A 16,963-nucleotide genomic window follows, 5' to 3' on the forward strand; every position below is an offset into this window, starting at 1 on the left:
ATATTTGATTCCTTCCAGCCACGGACAACACTTCCCCACAATTATTCCAACTCACTATCAACTCCTCTAGTGTCGAACGGCACCTCCACCTGGTGTCAAACGTAACCCATCGCACCACTTGCAAACAAACACACACACTGACGCTCACAGAATCACTTATGTCAATCTCTCCTCATCCAAACCTAACTCCAGCTGTCCTCCTAGGATCCAAACACACAACAACATGCTGATATCGCTCGACACCCCAACTTTACTACAAAACCGTCTGTACCAGACCAAAATACAAACACTTGATTAAAATACAAACCAACCGTTCATTTCACAAACCCACCGTTGGATATGAAGCTTATAGCACACGAAGCTACCTACCAAAATTCAGCCAAATTGGACTCCGTTTCATCCTCCAAACATTGCCACGAAGTAGCCGTCTCGAACCAGTTCTCGTTGTTCATCCGCAGGTGTTGGTGTCGAACACCAGCATGTTTTTGTGTGTTTTGGTCCTAGGAGGACAGCTGGAATTAGGTATGGATGAGGAGAGATTGACGGAAGTGATTCCGTGAGTGTAAGTGTGTGTGTTTGTTCGCAAGTGGTGCGATGGGTGACGTTCGACACAAGGTGGAGGTGCCGTTCAACACTAGAGGAGTTGATAGTGAGTTGGAATAATTGTGGGGAAGTGTTATCCGTGGCTGGACGGAATCAAATATTCCAGCCCACCTTTCTTGTTACTCGGTCGCTAGGGGTGGTTGGTTGTGTGACTCAGTAACTAGATGAGGTGGTGTTTGGTGTATTTGTGGAAGTTTTTGTAAGAAGTGATTTTTATGTCGGTTGTCTCGTCAGAATTATGGGATTCCAGTGCGATTGTTTCCTGTGGATCCTATGTTAAGATTGGGAATCCAGGTGCGGTCGTTTCAGTTTGGTATCAGAGCGTATGCGGTTCTAGGACAGACTCTATAATGGTTATAGACTTGTCTAGGTCGATTAGACGTGATAAGTGCTACAGAAAAAGCACAGAGGTGTTGTTGAGATATTTGATCAATTAGAAAAGAAATTATTCGGTGTTCGAGAAGTTAAGTTGGGAACTTACTACATCGGAGTGGCTTGGAGTGCCACAGGATAGCAAGTCAGAAATTTGCATGTAGGTCAAGAGGGGGTATGAGAGTGTGGTTAGTGTGGGTACCACTTCAGCAGGTGCTGTGAGTGTGGCAGCAGGTTGCTCAGGCCCAATGGACCGTATTGCAAATTTATTTTTTTACAATGCTGGTGGGAGAGGATTTAATACGATGATTAGTTCTTATAGAGTCATGATGCATAATGGTTGTATGTTTATGCGATTCTTGAAATGGAAATTTCTATGAATAGTTAGGACTTGTCTATTTTTGGAAAGGCGATGTGAAATGCCATAGTGGCGGGAATGTTTAGAGGTTGACAGGAAGAGTAGTCACAGATGACATAATTAGTTCTCAAGAATGTGTGTGATTGGAGATGTCACAGTGCTGAGAGAGTATGCGGATTCTCAAAATAGGAAGTTTTATGAATAGTTAAAACATATCTATTTTTGGGAAGTGGGTGGATAAACGGCCATAGTGGCAGGGATGTTTGGGATTGGCCTGAAGAGTGGTCATGATGGTGGTGATATCCCAGTGAGGGAATATGGTGGTTGGTAAGACATTGCGATGTTTTATGCGAACCACGGGAGGTAGTTCCGGTCGGGAGATGCTTATATACGTTAGGACTTGTTTGCTCATGAGGAGATGATTAGTTCTCCTAAGGGGATGATTAGTTCCCCTGGTGCACCGCGGGCTTGACGGGTTGCGACCCTGAGAGCAGCAGAGGAGATGATTAGTTCTCCTAGGGGATGATTAGTTCCCCAGAAGGGATGAGTAGTTCCCTTGGTACCGAGATCTCGAGGGTGAAGATCCGAAAGAGAGATGGTATGGCTCAAGGACGATGATCTAAGAGTGCAGGCGGTGCAGTTCAAAGGTTATGGACTGAGAATGTATGAATGAGAGAGCAAACAATGTCTAGGACGTGGATATGAGCATAGTGACTGGATGTAGGCCTCAGAGGTCGGGTGTGATCTCGGGTTCTTGGGTCACATTGTTTCTGCAGATGGAGTTTCAGTGGATCCCGAGAAGATTCAGGCCATCAGGGAGCGGCCAAGGCCGCAGAATGCCACTAAGATCAAGAGTTTTCTGGGGTTGGCGGGTTACTACATGATATTCGTTCTGGGTTTTGCGAGCAGGGCATAGCTGATGACTAAGTTGACGAGGAAGGATGTCCCTTTTTGTTGGGTCATAGGAGTGCGAGGAGGGGTTTGTAAGCCTGAAATAGATGTTGACAAGTACACCAGATATTGGCCTTGCCGGAGCAGGATAAGCGTCTAGGGTTGGTTTGGGTTATGTGCGGCAGTTTCGGAAGCATGAGGGCAACTACCCTACCCATGACTTGGAGATGGCAGCTGTAGTTTTCGCTTAGAAGATTTGGAGATCTTATCTTTATGGCAAAAAGGTATAGGAGTTCACAGATCATAAGAGCCTGAATTATATCCTCACTCAGTCTGAGTTAAACTTGAGGCAGAGACGGTCGATAGAGTTAGTGGTAGATTATGATCTGGATATAGCTTATCACCCTGGTAAAGCTAACTTGGTAGCAGACGCTTTGTGGAGGAAGCTGGCGTCTTCTGCTCATGAGCAGGATATGGAGTCTCTGGTGAGTGAGAATAGTACTTTGAGATTATGTGCTATTTCACAAGAGCCATTGGGACTGGAGGCAGTTGATAGAGCGAATCTTCTGAGTAGAGTGCGGTTGGCTCAGTAGAGTGATGTGGGGCTGGTGAACGCCTCTAAGGTTGAGTGTTTAGAGTATCAGGTCTCTACTAATGGGACTATCCTGGTGCATGGTCGGATTTGTGTGCCCAAGGATGAGGGTCTGAGGCAGGAGATTCTGAGAGAGGCTCATTCGAGCAAGTTCTCCGTTCATCCTAGAGCGACTAAGACGTACCGTGATCCCAAGAGGTACTATCACTGGGTCGGGATAAAGAAGGATGTAGCTAGTTGGGTCGCGAGGTGTGATGTGTGTCAGCTAGTGAAGGCTGAGCATTAGGTTCCAGGCGGGCTATTGAAGAGTCTGCCCGTTCCAGAGTGGAAGTGGGATATGATCACGATGGAATCCGTGGTAGGATTGTCAGTGTCTTGGACCTTTGATGCTATTTGGGTCATTGTGGACAGTTTGACTAAGTCAACACACTTTTTAGCCATCAAGAAAACTGATGGAGCAGCGGTTTTGGCTAGGAAGTATGTGAGAGAGATAGTCAGATTGCATGGTGTGCCTGCTAGTATTGTGTCTGGAGGGCGTTTCAGGCAAAGATGGGCACGAAGGTGCATATCAGTATAGCCTATCATCCTCAGGCGGACGGTCAGTCGGAGAGGACGATCCAGACTTTGGACGATCTGCTGAGGATGTGTGTGCTAGACTGGGGTGGTCACTGGACAGATCATTTGAGACTGGGGTGCTAGACTTTGGACAGTTACCAGGCTAGTATTGGAATGACTCCTTATGAGGCGTTGTACGGGAGGCCATGTCGTACACCGTTATGCTGGACTCAGGTGGGGGAGAGGAGCATACTGGATGCAAGTTTTGTTCAGGAGACCACGGAGAAGATTCGGGTGCTCAAGCTGAACATGAAGGAGGCTCAGGATCGGCAGAGGAGTTATTCTGATCCGAGGAGAAAGGACATTGAGTGCCAGGTAGATGAAAGAGTGTACCTCAAGATGGCTGTGTTGCGGGGTCCGAACAGGTCTATCTCAGAGACTAAGTTGAGTCAGAGGTACATGGGTCCTTTCAGGATTGTGGAGCGGGTGGGACCGGTTGCATACAGGTTTGAGTTGCCAGAGGTTATGCATGCGTTCCATAAGGTAAGGTCTTCCATGTGCCGATGCGGAGGAAGTTCTTCACAAGGATTATGAGGTGTTGGCTAAGATTCCTGCAGATCTTCAGCCCAACATGACTCTTGAGGTGGGACCAATGAGGGTTCTCGAGAGGCGAATCAAGGAACTTCGGCGGAAGAAGATACCTTTGATGAGAGTCCAGTGGGACTGTAATGGTGTGTTAGAGGAGACTTGGGAGCCAGAGTTAAGGATGAATACAAGGTTCTAGAAGTGATCCTAGAAGCACGTTGAGCCCTGAGCTTGTCTAACCTCGGTCCCTTTGTTGTGATGGTTAGAAGACCGTGACTGGAGTGGACAGAGTATTCTAGTCCATCTCTCTTGATACTTGGTCGCTTAGGGGTGGTTGGTTTTGCGAGTGAAGTACCAAGATGAGGTGGTGCGGGGGATGTGGGTTGTTAGCTCGGTGTTGATGTATCTTATTTTTTTTCATTATGTATTTTCATTGAGGTTGTAACAATTATGACATTTTATGAGTAGTAAGATGAGTATTTCTTTATTTGACTGGTGTTACATGACAAAAGAAATAGCTCGGAGTTTCTATAATTGGAAAGTTTCCATAAAAAGAAAGTTTCCATAAAAGGAGGTCTCCGTAATTAGAAAGTTTCTAAAAATGGAAAAGTTTTTGTGGAAAGTGTGGTGATCTCTAGGATGATCCTACATGATGTGTGTCTGGGTGGCGGTCTTTGTGACGTCTGGTATCATGGCATTGAGTGGTCTTGGTGATGCTTGTGCCTTGATAGGAGTCTTAGTGACGTTTGTACCCTGACAGTGGTCTTGAAGGCAGAGTTCTTGGTGACGCCGGTCAGTGGTAATGGTCTTAGTGACGTCGGATACCTTTGTGGTGGTCTTAGTGACGTCGGATAACATGGCGGCGGTTCCGGTGACGTTTGTTGCCTTTGTGGCGGTTCTTTTGGACATTCTCGTGGAATTAGTGGCGGTCCTGCGAGACGTTTGTGTAGTCTTTGTGATGTGTTTGGAGTCTTTGTGACGTGTTTAGGGTCTTTGTGACGTCTTGGTAGCCTTAGTGGCGAGTGTTGGCCGTAGAACATTGCGATGTTCTTGCGAAAGTGTTGAGGTAGATCTAGTTGGGAGAACTCGATGGCATTAGACTTGTTTTGCTCAAGGCCGTGTAGGGCCCAACTCATGTGATAGCGATAGCTCGATGGAGTTTGTGGCCAGAGAGTGGAAGTGGTATGTTGCTTCGGATGACGATCCGAGAGCGCACTTTATGGTGACGACCCAAGAGTGGGGTTTTGAGACTCCCTGAATATCGTAACTGTGGGCTGAGGCTCGACAGTGAGCCGGTATGTCTCGAGGGTTGCGACCCGAGAGCGGGGGGAGTGGGTGTGAGTGACTTTCTGGATGTCGTAGCTTTTGGCGGATGGCCTGATAGCGAGCCGGCATGATTCGTTGGTTGCGACCGCAGACTGGGGAAGCACTGAGTTTTGAGCAAATAACGTATATGATGTGAGTATATTGGCTAGAGGGAGACCTTGGGGTTCAGTCGGAGGTGTGCGACTGTTGCGACAATTGCACGGGAAACCTTGGCTGACGGTGTTCAGTCCGGTCAGAGGACGTTCGAGCTGTGTTGACGGTGGCACAGAGGTCCTCGGCGGATGGACGGTATTGCGGGATTCGGGGACGAATCCTTGTTAGTGGGGGAGAATTGTAATATCCGCGAACCAAATAGTGATATTTGGGGATGGGTGTCGATCGACACCAAAGGTGTATTGAGACTTACAATATGATTCATGGATTTGAATATTGTACCATTTACCGAAGACAGGTTGAAATCAAAATATGACACTGAAGAAATTAAATATAAACAAATTATAAAATGTATAAAGTTGATCAAATAAAACTTCTGCTATTATTTTATAACTAACAAATTACTATACAACACGGATATTATATATATATATAGTATATATATATATATTAATATATCTTTTATGATATTATATCCACAATATCCAAAAATATTGGTGCAACATACATACAGTATATCATACATACTTATTTATCAATAATATTAAATTTCCATATTTAAAGAATAATTCTTATATATATTATGTTACTTTACCAATTTTGTTTTTTGAGGTAAATTATTCATACATTATATAAGCATTTTTCAGTTGGAATTTAATAATTTATAATATTTCCACTGAAAATCAGATAGAAATAGTACAACATAAAAAAAATACCGAGCACATAAAAATTCATTAACATTTGCAACCTAATAAGAGAACCTCCAACGGTAGGTGTTAGTGTGTTTCAAAATATTAAAAAATATAGAAACGTGAGAGAAAGAGAAATTTGAAGTTGTATCTAAATTCTAATTTTAGAACCTTATTACAACAATTGTCTATATGTGATTGGTTTGATTTTTTATTTTTCCAAATTTTAGTTCAAAAATTTAACTATATAAAATATATTAATATATAAGTTCTTGGAATTCAAAAATTAGAACTTCACCACTGGTGATGGTCTGAATACATCCCAATTTAGGGGGTTCAACCATGGATTTAATAGAGTTTGAAATTCAAACAAAAATCATCTATTTTCAAATCTTTATCAAAATCATTTGATATTGGATCTTTGATTTACAAAACCAGTTAAAAATCTAGGTAATTTATTTAGTAATTTATTCTTGGTTTTCTAAATTCATATCATATATCAAATGGATTTGAGTGGATTTGAAAGTAAAGAGTAGAAGATTCATTTATGTGGTGTAAAACATGTTATTTGGAAATATATGATTTCAGAATAAATAAGAAATTTCAAGTTATATATGAATTTACAAATCAAGGATTGAATACATCCCATATTTTATAAAACACTAGATGAGGATCCGCACGATGTGCGGATTTGAAATTTTATAAATTAAATTAAATTTAATAAAAATATATTAATATTTGTTGTACGTTATTTATAAATTTTATTTTTGTTATAATACACTGATTTATATCTATTTACAAATATTTTATGTATGTTACTATTAAAAGTGTATTTTTTACATCTAAATATATTTTATGTTACAAATATATTTTTTTATCACCATCTAGAAAATGTCTATATGAACACATTAATCCAACTATTTTACTTTCACTTCTGGATATTTTTTTAATTACTAAAATTGTTGGCTCAAAAAACATTTCGAATAAAAAATATATTACATAATATATTAATCAATGATGTATCATCACAATAATGTATGACCACCATGGAGAAAACCTCGGCTCTGCCCTCATCCCTTATAGAGAGAACATTACGTTCAACCTCCTCCACCATGGAGAAAACATTGGCTCTGCTTTCCTCCCTTGGGGAGATAATCTTGCGTCCAACCTCCTCGACCTTCCTCTATTGGAGAGATAACCTTGTGTCCAACCTTCTACACCACAGAGAGAACCTCGGCTCTGCCCTGTGTGGAGAGAACATATTCACGTCTTTTTGCTATCTCAAAATGGCTTGCTCCAACAACCAATAAAAGAAAAAACTTTTTTCTAACGTCACAAAATCTTTTGATAATAACTAATGCTATATTTCTCAATGTATTCGTGTAAATGTCTTTCACACACCATGATGTAGTCTCTGTCTCTGTAACGCCCCAACCGCCACCACGCTTAGTGAGCCCATGTCCACTCTCAGTCCATAGGCCCACCTTCCTAAGTGGGCCCTACATCTATTTCTAGCCCGTGGACCCACCCATATTCGATGTCGGTTTGTTACGTTTGGGAGACTTTCAAACTTGTTTACCGACCTTACAAATCAACAAATGATCTTTTTATGTATGTTATCTTCACTCGCACAGTTCTGACAATCACTTCCAGGAAGGTCACCTATCATGAAGTTCTCTCAGGATCTTTGACCGAAAAAATAATTGCATTTTGGTGACATATGTGGTCAAATCAATTCTTTTAAACATTTTCGCAAACCTGGGTGTCACAGTCTTTGAGCTCCTGTAGATCTATCAACAACGATTTATGTTTTTCCAATCTATATATCTATGTTTGTTGTAAGTTTGTGTTTGATTAACCTATTTTATCCATTCATTAGGTTGATGAACTTCTACTTGTTATCTCCCTTTGGGATTGAATGAATAATGGTAACAATTATGTTTGCAAAAAAAAACAAGGGTTTATGACTAACCAATCAATTTTGAGAAATTAGAAGAAAATTAATTTGACATAACTAAAGAAACAATAAAAAAATATAAGCACCATAGTATTTGAATCACAAATAATTCAAAGATGAAAATATAAATCAAATAAAACAATCTAAAAATAGTTCAATAAATTTTAAAATACAGTATTAGGAAAAGAATATGCATATATTAATCTTTTTTTTGTCAACATATTAATCTTACCTATTCCCAACTGAAAAAGAAGAAAGTAGGAGAAAATTTTGGTTTTAAAAAATAAGAAACATTTACCTTCCAATTTAAAAAAATTTCCCAATTAAACAAAATGAAAGCAGTTTTTTTGAATAAATTATTTAAATATGAGACGATCTATGTTTATATAAGTGAGTATTTACAAAATTTAGAATTAATAATTAACTGTATATTTTCCTTAATCTATTTTCCTATTTTTTTGGTAGAATTAATAACTTAAAATTAAAAATAAATAAATAATATTATAATTTCGAATTTTATGATATATATATATATATATGTAATCTCCTTATAATTATTTTTAAAAAACTTTCTATTTTTTTAATAAATTTTGTAATTTTTTATAATTATCTATTTACATTATTAATAATTTTTTGAACAAAATATTTTATTTTTATTGTAATCAAATTCCTCCTATTAAATTTAACTTTTACACATGTCAAAATCTTAGATTGATAACCTGACACATGTCAAAATTTTATTAATGGCTAACTTTCAAAACTCAACTTTATATAATAAGATTAAAATATAAATTTGCATATAATTCGAAATTTTCTCTAACCATAATTAATCAATGATTAGTCCCCAAAAATCTATCATTATGTCTTCTTCCGTAAAACAAGCAAATCAATAATAGTCATAGTAAATTTTCATATTTTCCATTTACACGATAGTTACCAAATTCCTTTTTTTTTTTTGGCCAACTATTACCAAATTTTGTTTAAGTCAATTTAAACAGAAATCACATATGATGTATTGTATAAAGAGGCAAAGACTGAATAATATATAAACAACTTCCTCTCTATATAAAGAGGCCAACTATTATAATTCGAAAATAGCGAAAAGCATGTGTAAGATGATGATGATGCTGGTATTGATAATGATAGGATGTGGCTTACAAGCATGCAATGGAATGAATGTAGATGGAAGCAAGCCAACACTGGTAGAGTCAAGATTCGTCTGCTTCAGAAACTGTTCCATAAGTTGTGGCATCCACAACAAACCATGTTACGAAGGTTGGTTAACGAAATGCAATCTCCCACAATGGAAATTTAGATCAACACCATCATCGCCTCCCCCTACCATATAATAATCTTTCTGTTTTTCTGTATTATTCTTAAAATCAAATTATCATTAATTTCTATTTTTGATTTGTGTTTTCTACTTTTTACGGATTACATTATGACTTTATGATGGTAAAAAATTAATTATATGTGAGGTATTTGTACGACAAGCCTATATAAACTTTTCCTTCATAATAATTCCTCAAAAGTTATAGCTACAAGCCTACAACTACAAATCAACGATTAATTAACTTGTTAGGCTTGTATAAAATAAAACTCACAAATATATTTGTAAAATAATCTTAGTGGCAAACATCATATACAAGTGGACATAACTTTTGGCACAGTTTAATAACCAAAAATATGCTACATGTATAACTGATAAACTATTATTTTTGTGAACCTCGTCCTGTACGACTAGAAATTTTGTCACCCTTATAAGGTTTTTCTCTTAAATTGTGTATTTTATATATATAATCTGAGGGGTGTATTCAATCTTGTATACTTGTATAAATGAGACAAAAAAAAAAATTTACCCATTTCAACTACTTTAATGATTAAAAATTTTCAATAATCGAGATCTATACATTACATTTTTTCTTTTATTTTGTGAATCATATATTACATATTTTCCAGTCACTAGATAACATAAGAAAAAAGAAAAAGAAAAAAACAGCAAGAATATAATTTAAACAATAATTATCAAATTCTAATTAAGCCAAATCAAACAGAAAATAAATAACACAAAAATCTATTTCAGTCAAAACAACAAAAATAGCATATGAATATTTTTTGTCAAAGAAAAAAAATGGCAAATGTACTATATATAGTAGACAAAAAATGAATATAAATACCCCATTCCTCCCGATAGCAAAAACGCACACACCAATCTCCTATCCATCAAATAAACAATAAACATCATCCATACATAGAACAAAAAGAAACTTTTACGTAAGAGAAAAATGGCAGGAACTGTGGGTAAGATGATGATGGTGATGGCTTTGGTAATGACGGCATGTTGCCTACAGGCATGCAATGGGATGAAGGTTGATGAAACCATGACAGCGGCAGCGATGGCTTCAAAACTCGAGTGCTTCAAAACATGTTCCATAAGTTGTGGCAAACAAAACAAACCATGTTACCAAAATTGTTTGACGAAATGTGGTGTACCTCAATTTCCTTCTAAACCATCATCCCCTTCAACCGCTTAATCTATTCCCCATTTTTTTCTAACTTTCGGTTTATACGAAACAGTGTGTCTTTCGATTTACCGGAAGTTCTATCTTATATTTTGATGTTTGTAATGGAAAAAAAGAAAAAATTAATATGATACATTTAAACTTTGATTATATGTGATATTTGTGTTACAAGCCTATTTAAGTTTCTTTCGTATTTAGATCAAGACTAAAAAAACAGAAATGGATTTGGTTCTTTGGTTAATGAAGAGACAACGATTCTATTATGATGACAAATGTGATAACGATTCACATATAACCACAGACACGTACAAAAAGAAAATAAAAATAGGAGTTCAAATGGATTGAGTGACTGACTAATAAACACTTAAATCATACAAAACTCAGAAACATAGGAGACTGATCATTAAAACTACTTTTTTTATAATAACCTAACATAAAAGATCCATCAGCTTTCCATTGTTTCTCAAGCAATCTCTGAAAATGCTAATTTGAGGAAAACCTTCTCCTTCACTTTTGCTTTTTGCTTCTCTCTTTTATTTTTCTGCTCTACCTTGTCCAAAGCATATATCCTCCTCCATGATTGCTTCTCTACCGTCTGAAAGAAACGGTTGAAAGCAAACACGAAAAGATTCGCATTAAGAACACCAAAAAGGACAAGGATCTATCTCTCTCAAGAGCAGAAACCATTTGCTAAGATAACTCTAAAACCCTCTCTTGTCAGGACAATCTGTTGCCCTGTGCCCTGATTTCCCACAAATGAAGCAAGACCCTCCAAAACTTCTGTTTACAGATATCAATCAATCAGTTGAATCGGGAAAGTGTGAAGACTTTTTAAACACAGATTTGTTTTAAAACTCACCTCTCTCGGGAAGGAGCTCTGCCGCTTGATGAACTTCTGCCACTGATCAACCAATCATCAGAACTTCCTCTGGAACTACTACCACCACGGGACCAGCTGCTTCCTCCGCCACTGCTCCTTCTACTTCCTCTGTCATCATCACCTCCCCAACTATCACGGCCTCTTGATGATCCTCCTCTACCGCCTCTTGACCCTCTACCTCCTCCTCCTCTAGGCATCCTGTCTCTGCTAGAGAACCGTCCATAGTTATCACTAGAAGGTCCATCATCTTGCAGTGGAGGCAACTATAATCAAAACCCAAGATGCAAGAGTGTTAGTCAAAGAGGTCTTGTTTATGAGTATGGTTGTATCTAAAGAGTGAAAAAAACAGCAGAAAAATAAGAGAAGGCCGGATCAATACCTTTGTTATCAGGGATAAACTGTTTCCTTCTGGCACTTCTTTCTCTAGGAGCGCTTTTGCGATTTCCTCTGGTAGATCAAAAACAGCTCCTTGGACCTGAGTTATAGCAGAATCAGAAAATTTCATAAGAGGATAGTTTTGAAAATACTGCTAGTATAACGACCATTTCAAATTTACTGACCCTCTCATCTGCGATCAAGAAGATCTTCCCAACTTCATCTGCAGCTGATCTGTAAACATCAGAAAGAAAACCAGTGACAGACCTCGCAGAGAAGAAACCTCTAGAGTTCGCTGGATCTCGTATCAACTGCAAAGTCACCCATCCCTGCAGTACAAAAATGAATTTCAGTTCATGATTGTCCGATTATCAAACCAAACTAAAGGACTTCAACCCATTCAAGTGACAATGAAGAGTTGTTATATAGTGGATGTTGAAGCTTATAGGACTCTCAAGAAGCACCCTAAGAAATTCAGTGCCCTCTCATTTGTTTTTTTTTGAATCTTAAAGCATGATTAAGAATTAAACCTTCTCATGACTGAGGAGAGATCTCGATGAAGGTGGCTGAGAGAAACCACTAAGGTGAGCTAGAGCTGCAGCTAAAGCATCTGTTCCTTTTTCCTCAAATAGTTTTTGAGCAGTTGCCGAGAAAAACTTGATAGAGTCAGGGTGAACACCATTTAGTGTGGCCACCACTTGGTCTGCTGAAGATTCCAACAAGTCTCCAACGGTTGGTGGGCTAATAAATTCAAAATGGCAGCCTACGTCACGCTCCAGAGACCTCACTGTTCTCTTTTGGCTGCTGGTGTGCATGAGAATGGCTGAGCCTTCTTTCCCTGCACGCCCAGTACGACCAGAACGGTGCACAAAAGTCTCTGGGTCATTAGGAAGTTCATAGTGGATAACCTGTAGAAGAAAATGTCAGAACAAACAGACAGAGATACCATATCAGAGGATAAACTATGTACAGAAAATTCTTAAAATTTACCAGATCTACGTTTGGGATGTCAAGTCCACGAGATGCGACATCAGTGGCAACTAGAACTGTGAATTTTCCTTGGCGAAAACCATTGAGTGTTCTTTCTCTTTGATGCTGAGAAATGTCTCCATGAAGTGCCTCGGAAGCTATACTGTTTGACAATGCCAGAGACACCTCGTCTGCATCTCTTTTTGTTTGGGTAAATACAATGGTCTTGCCACCCTTTGCATACACCTTCAAATAAAGAAAATAGAAAATAATTTATTAGCTAAAGACACCAACCAATCATCAACCATGTTTAGAAAACCGCAAACTATCAGCTAAGCCATACTGTTATAAGGTCGCTTAGAATAGTGCGTTTTGATGTAGATGTGGTTGCGATTGCATAAAGTTTGATCCCCTCTGCGAGCTTCTCATCTTTGTCTCCAACCTACCAATCCAATAAAACAAACAAGAAGACAGTATTAATTAAGCATCTGAATCTACCTTAAAAAAATTGAGAAGCAACAAAGAGACCAGCTAGAGAAAGCTTGTACCAGATCGATATTCAAGGGATTGTCAAGGTACTTCCTCGCCAACTTCTTGACCCAAGTAGGCATAGTTGCTGAGAAAAGCATGCTTTGTCGCTTCGATGGAAGATTCTCAAGAATCGATTCCACAGCCTCCTCGAACCCAACAGCAAGCATCTGATCAGCTTCATCAAGTACCAAATACTCAACTTCTCCCAACTTGAGGCTCCTTCCTTCAATCAAATCAATGATCCTTCCAGGAGTTCCAACAACAACATCAACACCACGAGTCAGAGCACTCTGCTGAATGGTGTAAGAAACCCCACCATAAACACAAACAGTGCTCAAATAAGGTGCAGACTCCTTAATCTCCTTCTCCACTTGCTTCGCCAGTTCACGAGTCGGTGCAAGGACAAGGAACTTAGGAAGACGACCAGACCTCCTACTCAATGACAACAAAAAAAACTAAACCTTTAGCAAAATCAAATGGAAAGGTCAATGAAAACAAATGGTATACCCAAAGTAAAATAAACAAAGACCTGAAAGCAGTGTAGTCTCCAGCTTGCTCAGTAAGTCGTTTAATGATAGGGATACCAAAAGCTAGAGTCTTCCCAGTTCCTGTCTTTGCACGAGCTATAATGTCACGTCCTTCCAGAGCAGGTACCAACACAGCTCTCTTCATAAACATATACCAAAAGACATCATGTCAATAAAGACTCAAACATATCTAAGCTCATACTTCCCAATCAAAACACATATTATCCATAAAGGAACCATTTTGTTTCAAAACTTTGAAATCGGCATTGAGATATAACGGAAACCTAAGCTACCTTATCCACAAAGGAACCATTTTTATAGAATTTTGAAATTGGAAATGAAACCTAAGACAATCTTATCCAAAGGAGAGAAAGAGAGAGAGAGAGAGAACAAAACCTGAATGGGGAAGAGGTGAGTGATACCACGCTTCTCAAGAGACTCTTCAAGACGCTGAGGCAAACTAAGTTTAGAGATAGCGAGCTCTTCACCATCATCGGCTTCAACGTTGTTGTCACCGTCAAGGTCGAATTCGTCGTCCTGGTCAGAAAGGCCAAGACTTTTGAAAGCTTCTTCACTGAGAACAGAGTTAGGAGTAGCGACAGCAGAAGGAACAAGAAGAGAAGAGGAGTGGATAAGACGAGTTCTACGAACAAGAGATAAGGGAGTGAAGAAAGGCTTATCCAGAGATAAAGATAAGCAATTAGACCTCTTTTTGGAATTGGGTTTTGAGATTTCAAGGTGAGGGACTTGGTAAAGCGATGGAACTCCTACCGTCGACGCCATTTTTTTTTGGAGATAGTAGCTCGACGGAGAGGAGAGGAGAAGGGAGGAAGGAGATAAGGTGAGAGAGTGTGTGTGTGTGTGTTGAGGTTTTTGAAAGGCTTTGTAACCTTCCACGCTTTTGCTTCTCTCTGCTCTTTGCCCTATCTTTATTTATTTCTACCACTCAAGTTGTGTTAAAATATCAGATTTTATGGGCTTTTTATTTGGGCTGGTTTTATGTATTTAGGTCCATTATGGCTATTATATTTCTGGCCTTGTTTGGATGTAGATTTGTTCTTTCTTTTTTTTGTCCATAATTTTTGGATATTACTTAGTAAGTTAGTAGGTTTGATCTCATCTTAGTTTTGTTTTTCAACATCTCTTGCTTTTAAATAGTGTTTACATGGTCATTAAGCAATGTATACACTTAACAACCTTTTACCAAAAACAACAAGAAGAAGTTACTTACCAAACAAACAATGTATAGGAACAATCAAAATACAAGAAAATTACACATTATTTTTTCTGTCTATAAGTTTTATTTACTATTATTTTTCATCTTCAAATTCATTGTCATGTAATATTTTCTTTTATCATCTATACAATGAACCTTTAAAATATGTTTTGGAATGCTTCGTAGATGATTTTAGGAAAGACATCCTATTTCCCCTTCGGAACTATCATATCGTATTAGATACACCCCGAACTTTGACCTCGTTCTATAGCTCCTTCGTACTTAATTGGTGTACATATTTCTAACAAAAATCTAGTATGAAACTAATTTTTCAAACCAAACAAACATTAAAAATTTGACCCGACCGGTAAATAATATCTCTAACATATTTTTCTTCGCCCGGTTCTTCAAACTAAAAAAAATACTATTTTGTGAATTTTGATTTCAAAATTACAATGGTACATTGGAAAATCATTGTAATTAACCAAAAACCATTCTAATTGAGATTTGATAATCTGTCGATAAGGATGAACCAATCGAGTATCGTCTATGTTATCCACGTCTTTCGTTTCCAGATTTTTTTTTTTCTCGGCAAGGTTTTAGATTTTTTCTCATCAGTCAATTCTCATAGCAATCTGAATCATCTCTTTGATTCTTTGATTCCATTCTACGCCGTGAATCACTTCCATGACTATTCTTCATCCATCCATTACACACCTGAAGTCAAGACTCATGATTTTGACCTAATTTCATAAAACAATCGAAATTACATTTTTTTTAAAAACAAAAACCAGACCTGGTCATCATTATTATCATCGTCACTGTCGTAAGAAGTAGAAGATGAAGCAAGACAAGAAGAGTGAAGACCACAAAAAGACTCTTTGATCTTCTCCGTTTCACCACCACTAGAAGACGACGGAGGAGGTTGAGCCATGTTCGACATGGGCTGCGCCCAATATGCCACTCGGCCCAACAAGACAGATTAATTTTATTTTGGCCCGATATAATTGGGAGAAAGTCACTAACACTCCGCAAAGGGCAATCTCGGGAATTCACGACGAAAACCTTAGAGTGCCCTAACTCTATACTCACCTATAAATAGCTCAAGACATTTATTGACAACCTCATCCTGACCCTCGGAAAATAGTCTGAGAGCAATACTTTGCATCGAAAATTGTTATTGTCTTTTGTGTAATTCATTTCCGCTGTCGAGCTCGTCATTATTGGCTTGTTAGTTCTCCTGTGAACTGATGAGCTCAATCTTGACTCGTGTTAGTGATGACCTCACGTTTTTATCTTTAATAAAAGAACCAGCTTCACTCTTTCCCACAAATTCTTTATTTGTTTAAGTTGTGCAATCCCCGGTACAAACAATTGGCGCCCACCGTGGGGCAAGAGTAGAGCGCTCCTTTTTGACGATCAAGACTGACGGTCAACGTTTCCACGAAGATTCCAGATTGAGGCATGGCGAACTCAAGGAACTCCAACGAAGAATTCAACACCACTTTCGAACAACCATCGCCTTCAGAACAACGATGGGGACACATATAAACACGCACTCTCCTACCTCCACCTTCCACGACAACCACAGTCGAAGGCGCTGCGCCGAACAACACAACCTCTCTACCAACGCCCGACGCGTCCTTGGAACCTCTCGCTGCCATGCATGCCGAGCACGGACCTACCACGGACCAGACCGTCGTCAACAATGCTGCCCTTCCAAATTCTTTGCCCACAGCACAAAGGAGCGGACTCGACGACCTGATGCATACCGTACTCGACGCGTCAATCCCACCTCTTCCTGCCGCACGTGACGAGCATCGTCAAACCGTGGCTCCAGCTATCATTGATGGTGCCGCGCT

General features: G+C 38.8%; 2 protein-coding genes across 3 annotated transcripts; one reads left to right on the forward strand and one right to left on the reverse strand.

The window, feature by feature from the left end:
* Nucleotides 10,287-10,762, forward strand: LOC104706964. Its single transcript, XM_010423206.2, has one exon. It carries the CDS (start codon nucleotides 10,367-10,369, stop codon nucleotides 10,613-10,615), a length of 249 nt encoding a protein of 82 aa, XP_010421508.1. The 5' UTR covers nucleotides 10,287-10,366; the 3' UTR covers nucleotides 10,616-10,762.
* LOC104706965 (DEAD-box ATP-dependent RNA helicase 3, chloroplastic) lies at nucleotides 10,894-14,799 on the reverse strand. 2 transcript variants are annotated; one of them, XM_019228421.1, is made up of 10 exons: nucleotides 14,282-14,799; nucleotides 13,888-14,024; nucleotides 13,376-13,790; nucleotides 13,171-13,269; nucleotides 12,849-13,073; nucleotides 12,389-12,766; nucleotides 12,044-12,187; nucleotides 11,863-11,958; nucleotides 11,463-11,746; nucleotides 10,894-11,380 (listed from the first exon to the last, which is right to left on the reverse strand). In XM_019228421.1, the coding sequence occupies exons 1-10, from the start codon at nucleotides 14,666-14,668 to the stop codon at nucleotides 11,305-11,307; spliced, it is 2,241 nt and encodes a 746-aa protein (XP_019083966.1). In that variant the 5' UTR covers nucleotides 14,669-14,799; the 3' UTR covers nucleotides 10,894-11,304. The 2 variants fall into 2 exon arrangements, with proteins under 2 accessions (XP_019083966.1, XP_010421509.1); XM_010423207.2 differs by having other exon boundaries at nucleotides 10,894-11,383; nucleotides 14,282-14,798.

This window comes from Camelina sativa, chromosome 8, assembly GCF_000633955.1.
Source record: "Camelina sativa cultivar DH55 chromosome 8, Cs, whole genome shotgun sequence".
Classification (NCBI taxonomy): domain Eukaryota; kingdom Viridiplantae; phylum Streptophyta; class Magnoliopsida; order Brassicales; family Brassicaceae; genus Camelina; species Camelina sativa.

Bases quoted from the DNA above. Each gene is read 5' to 3' on its own strand.
- LOC104706965 (XM_010423207.2), bottom strand. From the start codon at position 14,668: ATGGCGTCGACGGTAGGAGTTCCATCGCTTTACCAAGTCCCTCACCTT. The intron at 14,025-14,281 runs GTTTTGTTCTCT...ATGTTTATGAAG, and splicing joins CTCACCTCTTCCCCATTCAG to AGAGCTGTGTTGGTACCTGC. The intron at 13,791-13,887 runs GTCTTTGTTTAT...GTCATTGAGTAG, and splicing joins GGAGACTACACTGCTTTCAG to GAGGTCTGGTCGTCTTCCTA.
- LOC104706964 (XM_010423206.2), top strand. From the start codon at position 10,367: ATGGCAGGAACTGTGGGTAAGATGATGATGGTGATGGCTTTGGTAATG.